Consider the following 12,613-nt stretch of genomic DNA (forward strand, 5'->3'; position numbering starts at 1 on the left):
CTCCAGCTAAGAGTATTCCTTTACATTGGGGCAAACTTTGTCCCATGTTCTGCGCCCCCCCCAAACTCCCTTATCTTACTCAACCACCTCAGTAGCACTGTGGAAGAAACAGTATCCTCTCCCTTACCCTAGAATGCATTCCTGGAAGTTTATGGTATCATTTTTTGAAATAATTGATGATACTCCTCAATCATCTCTGAGTCATTTGCAAGATAGTTTCAAGTTCTTTCTTATTTATAATAGTTCTAACGTCTACTAGGTACTAGTAATAATCTTATCAATTTCATAAAAATGGAACTTTCTGGGACACAAATTCATTTTCACTCAGGATAAGAAAGGTTAATAAAAATGTGGTAGTGTTGGAATGGTCATAACAAAGTAAAAAGGGAAATGGCTAGCTCCATAGCAAGAAAGGTATTTCATAAAACTAGGTCATAAGATTTATTTCCTGAATAATAAGAAAGGAATTTATCACCAAATTCTGAGCCTACACAAGGCCTTGTACTGAAGGGCTCCTAGATAATCCAAAAGCATCAATTCTTTTTTGTTTCATTGGTTGCCCACAAAGCATACTGACAATCAATCTGGTAAATCTTCAATGGCATTTCATTCTCATTTGTATTGATAACTAAGGTGCTTAGGTGTGAGAGCAGGAAAAATCCAAGAATGGAAACCATAGTTATATAAAAGGTTATGTTTTTGGCATTACTGTAATTTAACTTGAGTATCACAACAAAATGGCTTGGATCATCCTGATTGTCAGTGAAATGATAAAAATCCAAGGGTCCTCTTTGTATCTTTTATATTTCCATAGGAAAATGCTATGGAAAGATGTCTTTGTCTTGATAGGAATGAACAGTTCACTTTAGAAGTAATAACCACCTTAAACCAGGGGATGAGATGACAAAGGTAAAAAGGTCAACAAAAAGTTGAAGCCCTGTCTTCAACTGTCATAAGAACCTTGGAGATTTATATGTTAAGGTAGTGGTGAGAGCTAAAGATTCCCCCCTGGCATAAGTGATAGGGAAACTAAGTGGCACAAGTGATAGAGTACCAGATCTTGAGGAAGATTTATCTTTCTGAGTTGAAATCTGAGCTCAGCTATGTGACCCCAGGAAAGTCACTTGACCCTTTTCCCCTCAGTATCCTTATCTGTAAAATGAACTAGAGAAAGAAATGGCAAAATATTTCAGCATCTTTGCCAAGAAAATTCCAAATGGGTTAATGAAGATCTACCCTGAATATGACTGATCAACAATGACTCAATGGTTGTTGCCTCAGTCAAACTGTGACCTGGTGAAAACCTAGCTTTTAAAAGGTAAAAGTCTCCCACTGCATCCAAGGCCATCTCCAGTTGTCCTGATTCATATCTGGCCACTGGAACCATATGATTGCAGGGGAGAAAGTGAGACTGAGGACTTAGTACAGCTCCCTCTCACTCAAATCCAGTGCAATTGCATATCCTAACATCACCTCCCTGATTTCATGGTCTTCTTCAAGAATGAAGGGCAAACATTAGTATTATGTACTGGCGAGAAGGCGTTTTGTTTTACTCTTTCATGAGAAAACAATATCCAGTCTAAGTCCCCAGAAACAGGACTTGTCTCTGGTGAGGAAAGGATTGTGTCCAAGAAATTAACAAAGAGTAAGCAGAATCTCAATATTTAGGAAAAAAAAGTTAACAGTATCATTTCTAAAGTTTTCTACTACAAGACGAAGGACATATGCAACAAGAAGACTTTTTGAAAGGAAAATATATGCCTCCCAGGAAGGATATTTAGAAGACAAAAAGCAGAAAGAGACAACACAGGAATCAATATCTCAGGATGCCAGCAAGGGTTCACAAAGTCAAAGAAACATATTCAGGACATAACTGATAGCTTACTTTTTATATATACATCTTCCATAAAGATCATATACTGATGCCCCATCAAAGGGAATAGAAGTGATCATGGGTTGACTTTATCTTAACAAAACAAAAATCATTGTTTACTGATGTCAGAATCATTTAAGAATTGATTGTCTTATGTCATCAGTTAAATTCGAAATTGAAGAAATTATCAAAATCAAGATTAAATTAGAAAGAAAGAAAAATATGGTAAGGCCTGGCATACAATTAGGACAGAACTAATAAGACCTACTCAAACAGGATATTAATACCTAAATGGGAAAGGACAGTTACACAGACTATTACTATATGCAACAGAATTTTCATCAAAATAAAGCAGCTACCAAAACCCAGAGGATAAAAGGGCCTAGAAACCACTCCAGTCAGCAATGATTTGATGTCCTTGACAACTGAGAGAAACAGAAATCAAGGGAACAATAGATTTGGAATATGAACTCATTTTAATAATGCTACAGAACTAGCTATTGGAAGATTATGAGCAGTATCAACAAAAAAAACAGGTAAAGGGGAGAGAGAGATCAGTTGGCAAAAAATTGGTGTGAGACTCAATAAGACAGATCATACCTAGAGTATATAAAGTTGAACTCATAAGGAGAAAAATAAACAGAAGAAAACAGAACATATGTCAACAATCTCATTTGTATATTAACATCTAATTTCATAATATGTTGTTCAAGGGAATGGCAATGCCACTAAAGAAAAGGAAGACAGGAAGAATATTTAGATCAAGTCAAATATATAGAGAAGACACTTGAACTTGACTCACTTTTTAGAAGAATACACCAAATGACTGAAACAAAATCAAGGATGGTATAATTTTTTGGCAATTTAGAGTATATCAAAAATACTAACCCATATCCTCACATTCTCATTGCTAAAAAAAATCTTTATGTGGAATGATTTATGTGACATCCTTGAGTGAAACATTAGAGGAAAATTGACTAGAGTTTTGCAAAACTATAACTTACAGAGAACACATCTTTTTAATTACATGATCAACCAAAAGATTAAGAGAATTAAAAAAAAACTCCATTGATTTTTTGTTGTTGTTGTTGTTCATTGATTTTGGTCAAGTCTGACTGTACATGATACCTTTTGGAGTAAAAACACTGGCACAGTTTGCCATTTCCATCTCCATCTTATTTAAGACAAATGAAGAAATGAAGCAAACAGGGTTGGGTGACTTGCCCAGGCTCACAAATCTTTTAAGTGTCTGAACCTATATTTGATGAAGATGAGTCTTCCTGACTCAAGGACCAACACCCTATTTACTGAACTACTGCTGCTCCAATTAGATCTGTACTTTACCAAAATGACTTTGACAGTCATGTGGAAGATGAATTCAAATAATGAAGCCTTTGTGTGGAAAGGCCAAATAAGAGTTTCCTGCATCAGTTTGTGTGATATGCAGTGATGGTCTGAGGGTGGCTATATGAGTGTGGAGAAAAGAACCAGTGTATCAAATGTTGGAGACAAAAGAAATGAAAAGATTTGACAACAGATTAGGCAGGTATGACTCCTATATGGGGCTGTATGAGGCTACGAATGATGATGCTACTTTCTTCCTACTAAGTTCCAAGGAGGAGAAAAAAAGATGAAACCAGGTGAAGAAAGGCAATTGTGACTAGATAATTAGTTGCCTGAAGGAATTTTCTCCTCCTGCACAGTAATAGAGAAAATCACAGCAGGGATGAGATAGGAAGAGGCCACAGGCATTGAAAATAAGACTTTCATGTGGAAAATAATAAAGACTTTAACCTTCCTGTTTCACATTGCTACTTTTCCTGCTTCAGATTAAGTGCTATGTATTAATGACATTATTTTTAAGAATAGTTTCCAATTAAAAAAACAATATCTATTAAGATTACTGGAAAAAATAATGATATATAAAATGACAATGCCAATAATGATGCTAGTAGCACTCTTGTTTATTATTTACTTAAATGTAGTACTTCAAAAAATCTGTTCCGCTATATGAGGAACTCCCTTTTGTGGAAACTTCTTCCAGACACTCAAATTAGAAACTGTTCTGCAACTAATAATTTTGAAGGGGGTAGTTATGGAATGAAGGTTAAGTGATTTTCCTTTCATAATACAAGTTGTATGTTTTGGAGGTGGGGTTTGAACCTATAGGCCTTTTTGTGATATCAAAGTTAGCCCTATATCCAATATACTATGATTTCTCTCACATATAGAGATTGTAAAAGTTTTCATTTAATAATGTTACAAATTGATACTTTTATGAAAATATTTCAACATAGAATAAAAATGTTATTATATTAAATTTTTTAGATGAGGAAGCTACATAAATAAAAGACAGTGATTTCACTGAGTTCACATTACTAATTAATAGAAAAAAACCCAAATTTTAATGAAAATCTTTTGATTCCCAGCTCTTTCACGATATTACCTAGCTCCTAAATCAAGCAACTGTTGATAAAGATAATCAAACAAATGTATTATTTTTGGTTCAAGATGGTTTCACTCTTGTTTCATTTAACAGATTAAGAATTCATATAACTGGGTTACCACCTTTGTCCAATAGTACAAACAATGCAACTGAATTGAGGCAGTTGATAGTCAAAAAGTGTTTATTCAGCACTTGCCACAGGTCAAACTCTATGCTGAGTTTGGCAAGGGGAGAGGCAGAATAAAAGATAAAACCAGTGCTATTCCTTTCAAATATATGATAAAGTTATTGTATAGCTTTCTTTTTTTGTTGTTCTTCTCTCCTTCCACCACTGGACACAGTATTTGAGAGTTTGGGAAAAGAGTATGATGGCTGGTTATAAAGTATATTCTCTTGATGATGAGCCGAGTCTGCTTAGCTGTTGTTACTTGTTCAAAAAAACATCCTGAAAAAATTTCTTTTTCCTCAGAGTGGGAAAAGAGCTACCGTAGAGGATGAAAAGCCTTTCACATTGGTTAGCAAATCTGTTTTCTAATGTATATATTCACTTATTTGTCATCATATTTTAAAAATGTTAAACTATTTTTAATTTAATTTAATTTAGACATTATTTAATTCAATACAATTTGAAAAACATAGTATCCATATCTTAAACTACCTATATCATAAACATATATATATATTTATATATTAAAATATAATTTTCCCTATGAATATAATTAAGTTAAATCTATGTTATAAAGTTAGTTAAGTATAAATTATTATGACCTTTTAAAAAAATACAGATTTTTGTTCTAATGGTGGTATGACTTCACAAAACTTCCTATAATGAATGTCTTGTTTACTAGCTAGTCAAATGATAGATGATATAATAGGTCTAAATTTCATGATCTTTTTGTGGATCAAATTTGATAACATATTATAAATGGACTAATACTCACCTAAGCTTCTGGTTATACTGTTTAACTTTTTCCAATGAAGCAGCATTAATCTGGGCTTGAAATTCTTCCACTGAAACATTGTCTCGGTAATAATATCCTTCCATGCTCTCCAGTGCTGTGTGAAGCAACCATTTTTTTTTTTAGAAAATATATTGCTACTCATTTTTATGGTATAATTTTTCTGAAAAATCTTTTACCAATTCTACATAGCAGAGAATCAGTTATACAAAGGAATAAGAAAAAATATCTGCAGGGAGTCCAAATTAGGCATATAAACAGTTCACGGATCCTTGACATAAAATTTAATACTAACTTTTAAATACTGTATGATTATCCCATTTTCTATTCCATGTGCATACAAAATATTGGGAATTCTAGGTCTCTCTCATGTATAAAACTTTATTTTATAAAGTGTGATATTCTAAAAAATAACATAAGACCCAAACATAGCTCAGATAAAGAATCTACTCATGCTTTCTTCCTCCTTGATACATTGTAATTTCAGGTCTTTGTTTGCTTTCTTTTTTTTTTTTAAACCAAACTTTCCTGGTATAATAGCAATCACCTTGATAACTCTTTCTCAGTCTCCTTTGTTCAATTATGCTCTGTTATAGTGGGTTCAGGGTTACTTTAAAACTGGGGGCAAGTCACTTAACCTGTCACGTTTGAGTATCCTCACCTGAAAAATGAGGTGGTGAATAGAATAGATTGATAGAATAGATTGTTTTCAGTATCCATTCCACCTTTAATTGTATAAACAAATTTTGGTAAGAAGTAAATCCAAGTCATCAAACTGAAATAGCAGATAATTGAGGTAGCTGCTAAAAAGATCTGCACTCTCTAAAACTATAAATATAGTATAGATACACTCTTAGCAACTATATGTATATAAGATGTGTTGTATGGATAATATAAGCATGTATATCTGTGAGTTTTATATGTGTATATATGAGTGTAAACATAAGTTCTAGTGAACATTTAAGTTTTAATTGCTTAAATATAAAGTCTGAATAGCTTAAACATTCACTAACACCTTTAGAACACCCTGTATAATAAATAATCTTCATTAAACATATTATGCATTGATTTTTGTGTTTCCTTAGCAAAGATATTGTTCTCCATCTCATTTGACATATAAGAAAACTAAGGTAAAGATCATTAACTGATTTGCCTAGGATCACATAGCTAGTAATTGACTGAAGCGAGAATTGAACTCAAAAAAAAAAGTGATCCTTCTTGATCCGAGGTCTAGAACTGGAGATACACTGAGCTACCTATTAGCACCTTATTAAATATATATACATATATATATATATATATGTATATATACATATATATATGTGTGTGTGTGTGTGTGTGCATATATATTTATATTTCTACAGATAATCCTTTTTAAATGTATATTATATAACATAAATAATATATCATGTAATGCTAATGTATCATAGGAAATGTAAATAATCATTTAAGTTGTTAACTGATTTATGGTAGTTCTCATACTTTGTCACTGTAACCTAAACAGCTTTCTGACTTGTAGCTGAAACCTCCTATGTCTTTAAAACTGTCCTTTTAGAACAAATTTCTTGAAAGTAGGAATTGCATTGTTTTTTATTATTGATATCCTCCAATATGTAGCATGGTATTTGCTCATACTAAGAACTTAAAATGCTTTTCTTCTTTTCTTCTTTCCTTCCTTTCTTCTTTCCTCCCTTTCTATCAATTTCATCTTTACAACATCTCTAGAAAGCTCATTTTCCCTTTAGATACTGCTGCCATCCTGGTACAAGCACTAATCTCTTCAAACCTCATCCATTGCAATAGCCTTCAAGTACTAAGATGCCAATCCCTCTTAATTTTAGTGCTTTCCATCTGTTACTTCTAATTTATCTGCTATATAGCTTGTTTGTACACAATTGTTTGCATGTTTTCTGACACATTGTTGTGAATCATAGTTCACATAGCTTGTGAACTCCTTGAAAAGAGGGACTTTCTTTTGCTTTTGTTTGTGTCCTCAGCACTTTAGCATAGTAGACACTAATTGTATTGGACTAACTGAATTTCTTTTTTTTTCTCTAGCAAGATTGCAGCTATCATAGTTTTTCATCAGACAGTTTTTAAATGATCAGAAAACATTTAGAAACCTACTGCTCATACTTTATCTGGACAGTTGGAGAAAAACTATCCAGGCATAGTGTGGGTAATGGTTGATTAATGAGATAAATCTGTAAGGTGAGACCCAAGGAACTAGGATGTAGGTTTGGAATGGCAAGTAAAAGAAAGTCAAGGAATGTGAATTACAAAATGCCTAGAGAAGTCAGAGATTCAGATGGAGCAATAGGTCAAAATCAGTTTAGCAATCAGCAACCAATATTTAAGAAGTCATAGGTCAGGACAGACTAAGAAATCTAAATAGATAAGTCAAAACAGCATTGACAAAAAGATGTTAAAACCTCAAAATCTTGACTCATGTAGGAGACCTTTCATTTTCTTTTTACAATAATGGTTTTATTCACTCTTGCCAAGATGACAAGAAGTTCAGGTTGTCAGACTGAAGCACACCCAGGCACATGCTGATAAAGATAATTATGTTTTTAATCAGCAATTATCACATATGGTAGACACAGAAAGCTACCACATTAATGATGATGCTCCATATAAAGGACATGTTTAAGAAACATGAAAGCTGAGAGGGCTGCAAAAACCTATCATCAAGATAGGCTAGCAGTGCTGTAGAGGAATTGAGATGCTGTAGAGGAATCAGGGATTTAATAATCTTCTCTTCTACATCTTTCTTCTTGGTTTATACATTCATTCAACATTTAGTGCATACAATTTGGCTGCAGAGGCTTGGAATTGAATCCGGGCTCTTCTACTTGCTGCCTGTGAATAAAGTAGGATAACTTTCTTATAGGATTCTCAGATTCCTAATATGTAAAAAAAAAAAGGGAGGTTGAACCAGATGAGCTGATATCTATTCTTATTTTAAATCCTTTGATGCAAAATGAAGGAAACTTTCTAGACACTCTATTTTTAATATTTTTGTGGAAAAATAGAAGAAATTTAATTTTCAGAATTGAACTTATTGATAATGGGTTACCATATATGGGACTTAGAATATCAAGGTTTGTTTTGTTTTAGTTTTTGAGATAGAAATTGCCTCAAAGATTTAATCTAATTCTTTTTTTTTCAGAAAAGGTCTTTAGGGGGCAACTTGGTGGTACGATGGATAGAGCACCAGCCCTGGAGTCAGGAGGAGTCCAGTTGAAAACCATCTTCAGACACTTAATAATTATCTAGCTGTGTGGCCTTGCAAAACAAAAGACATTAAGACACAACACAGTTCAATGAGGTATATGAAGTCACAGCAAAATAAAGGAGGCATAAGATGGGGCTTGGTCTCTATCTCCCAGGCCAGAGTTCTTTTCTCAAAAGATATGAAAACAACAAAGCATGGTTCAGAAAGTTAGGAAGATTTAGGTCCAAAATGAATATGTAACAATCTTTTAGAATTTCAGACAACTCTCTAAGATGACAAGATGTCAGGTGACAACAGTGGTGAGCATTTAAATAAAAAGACATCCATACACAAATGGATAAAGGAAGGTATCATTACTGCTCTTTATAAAAATCTACAATTAGATGGAAGAATTAAACAAAATATGAAGAAAAGGAAAAAGAGGATGTCAGGACTTAATTTAGGGAATGTCTTATGAAGAAGAATCTTCAAAGAGGAAACTAGAAAGATAGGGAATGTTCAAGGGACAAGGGACAGAATAATATTGTTAATTGTCAGTATTAGAGAATCTATATTTCAAATGAATCAATAAAAGTTTATATTACTCAGTCAAAACCAAAATTGAGTTCACCTATGATTCAAATAAAGTTTTTAAAAATTCTCAAACTTTCAATTAGAAGCTGTCTATAATTCTTATAAAGATGGAAATCTAGATAACAGTAGTTTCTCCTAAATCAACCCCTACTTAACTACTGCATGCAGTGCATCCTTTGCCACCACGGATTCACAAGCACCAGGTCAACAGGGGCCTAATTAGCTGGTCTCACATCCATGACAGATGAATCCCCCTCTTCTAATTAATCTGAATTGGTTCTAAGGCTGATCCAGAATCTATTACATAATTTTGTAAGATGTGACATATTTCACTTTTACTATCTAAGGAAGAGTACTTAAGACTACAGTTCTACAGTCTTAAGGGGGAAAAAAGAAAGTAAAAGTTAACAAGACTCTTAGAATCTAACTTCAATCACTGTCGTGCTGTGTCTTTTAAAAAAAGATAATGACAATAACATAACTGCCTTCATGTGATGATTACCTATATTTTTTTTAATTTAGTTCCTGCCTAGACAAGAATAGGAACTAAAATCCTGTTTCAGCACCAGGTTCACCTGCTAAAAATATCAGCTGCTGGCAAATTTGATTTTCCTCTCTCTATCCAGGGTTCCCATTTTAGTCTGATACCTTAACCAGATGAGAACAAGTCTCATTTAATTAGTCAAAAGACCTTAAATTAATTGGAAAGTCTCTGAATGACATCTAATTGAATGAAATGCTAAACATGAGATCAGTCTTAATTGCTTATAGGATTTCTTTAGTTGGAATGGCAGGATTTCTAGAAATTGCTTTGAAGAGTCAGGATGATATATCTTTGGGAACTAGAGTTCAGCAGTGTCTGTGTCAGGTGCCAAGGGCAGATAGAAAGATGTATACAAATTCACCATACTTAATGGAACTTCTCAAGAAGCCCAGGAATGGGAGAAAAGAAATTACAGCAACTAGGATCTGGTGATGAGGAACGCTTTTTGTTGTATATGCTTTCTATGCTTGAGCCATTATGTTGGAACTCATGTAACTGAGAGAGTGTGTCAATTTTTTCAACCCCTTTGGATAGGAGAAAGTTTTGTAATAATTAGCTTTTATTTTCTACTTTAGTAAATACAATTTTCTAAAAGCTACTTAAGGCTGGTTGTCTAAAGAAATTTCAACTGCTTGGAAGCAATTGTTATCCTTTGCCCTTCATTCTTAAAGAGGATCAATGGCATTAGAAAGGTGATGTTTTGACTTGCAAAGAAGGGAGTAACTGTAAATTAACACAAAAATAGAAACTTAAACTCATGTCCTTACAAAATTACTTCCCAGGGTAATATGTAGCCCCAGAAGAGGAATGGGAGTTGGGATGAAAATATCTCAGAGTTTAAATAGGCTTTTTATTGGATTTCTGCCCTATCCTTCCTCCTTGTCTATTGTCAACCTGAATTGCTTCCTCTGACTCTTAGTAATTGCATATAGTTTAATCCTTCAATTCACCACCTAGATTCTTGTCATCCCTTACTTTCTGAAATAAATGTTATTTACTAACTAAAGTTTAAATCTTTAAGTGATAGTGTCCAACTGGGAAGGGCTTCTCTTGTATTGCTGCCAGTGATTCATCACTGTTTATTAAAATGTTACCAAAGAGTACATGCACAGTGTCTGACAGATCAAATTGGTATTTAATAAATAGTTGTGGAATTGAAACAAGGAAAGAAAAACAGGAAGATTACAGTTTATTCTTTGCTTTAATAAAAATACCTAGTATTTCAGAACTTCTCAGGGATGATATTGAAAATGAATTTACAGAAATCTTCTTTTGTCTTCATCTAAGCCCATTTCTTTTTGGTGATCCAGGGAAGAAACATAAGACTCACATTTAAAACTAAAAATCCTTAATATAAACTTCTATCCTAGGAACCATCACCAATTGGAAATCATTCTCCATTTCCTACCTTTTTCAATTACCAGATGCTAATCTACTAAGTATACCATCTGAATTTCCTCCATCTCTGGCTCCAGCTAATGAATACTAAGGAAAACTAATGATTCCTGTGCATTTTGTGAATGTTGAAGAACAATCTATTCCCTTATTTAAATAAACAACCTCTGTTATTGCCAGATCATTAAAACCAACTGTTTCACAGTTTTTTTACCTTCTATAAGGATCTCAGCTGCTGAAATGTTCCAATTAAACTAAAGTACTATATAAAAATAGTTATGATTTTGTTTCCACTTCTTCTAAATGAATTTCCTTAAATAAAATTTCAGAATGATTACAATTATTTTTACAGAATCATACCTAATGTAAATATATATTTTCATATATTTATTACTATCTATGAGCTATTAAAATGATAAAAATTAAGGAAATATTGTTCTTTTTTAAATTGGCTATGAAGTATGATTATTTTGCTCTCAATGAAAGATGTCACTCAGATTCAACAAGAAAAGTGACTCAGTGCCATCTATGATATCAAGAATTATTTTAAAGGAAAAGATAGCAAGATGTTTCCATTATAAATTTTCCCTGCTAGGCTCCTCTATTTCTGATATCTATCACATTTAGAAAGGCAATAGAGTTTTGTGGAGATACAAAGGCAAACTTGGAGGCAGGAAGATGCTTCTGACACATAGTCCCAATGGGACCTGGGCAAGTCACAACTTTTCAGAGTTATGAACAATTCTCTGAGACTGTAAGTTTCAGGAAATGGACTTTTACATTGATGAAAAATTGCTTACCTTGTAGTTCCCTTCAGAAATGAATCAAAGCCTAGTACTTGAACTTTCACTTTTATAGCCTCCTATAATGACACATAATACTTTTAGCTGAAATTCTTTCCTTATAATCACATGCTTATTTAAAAACTATTTTGGTGGGGTGGCTAGGTGGCATAGTGGATAAAGCACCAGCCTTGGAGTCAAGAGGATCTGGGTTCAAATCTGATCTCAGACACTTAATAATGACCTAGCTGTGTGGCCTTAGGCAAGTCACTTAACCCCATTTGCCTTGCAAAAACCTAAAAAAAAAACTATTTTGCCCATCTCCTTTGTTGTATTGAGGGATGGGGTGAAGAGAAAGGGACTGAGTCTGATGAAAAGAGATCCAGGTCAAATTCTATCTCTTTTTCATAGGAACTAGGTGACTCTGGAAAAGACAAATTAATTTCACTAAGCCTCATTGTCTTCACCTGCAAAATGGAGAAATAGTTCCCAAATTATATTCCACTTAGGGTTGTTAGGAAAATCAAATGAGAAAAAAGTTTGCAAAGTTCTTTGCAAACCTTAAATGTTATATACAAGTCAATTACTATTGCCACAATTATAATCATCCTCTTTTTATCATTCTCTTGATCTTCACTACTCCTCAAAAACAAATTATTGCTAATGAGCCTTTGCAGGTACCCATAATTATTTCTGAAATGTATATAATATTGAGGATAGGGATTATCGCTGTAAATGCACAGACTTTAAAATAGCAATTAATCAATCAACAAGCATTTATTAATTACTTTCAATGTACTAGG

At 33.3% G+C, this 12,613-nt stretch overlaps 1 protein-coding gene across 1 annotated transcript in view; it reads right to left on the reverse strand.

Moving 5' to 3' along the window:
• The window catches only part of PREX2 (phosphatidylinositol-3,4,5-trisphosphate dependent Rac exchange factor 2), a 401,699-nt gene that overhangs the window by 104,783 nt on the left and 284,303 nt on the right, over window positions 1-12,613 (reverse strand). Inside the window, exon 34 of the mRNA XM_074202053.1 lies at window positions 5,261-5,375. Within this exon, the coding sequence (XP_074058154.1) occupies window positions 5,261-5,375 (115 nt within the window). The remainder of the gene's footprint in view (window positions 1-5,260; window positions 5,376-12,613) is intronic.

This window comes from Macrotis lagotis, chromosome X (assembly GCF_037893015.1).
Source record: "Macrotis lagotis isolate mMagLag1 chromosome X, bilby.v1.9.chrom.fasta, whole genome shotgun sequence".
NCBI classification, from domain to species: Eukaryota; Metazoa; Chordata; class Mammalia; order Peramelemorphia; family Peramelidae; genus Macrotis; species Macrotis lagotis.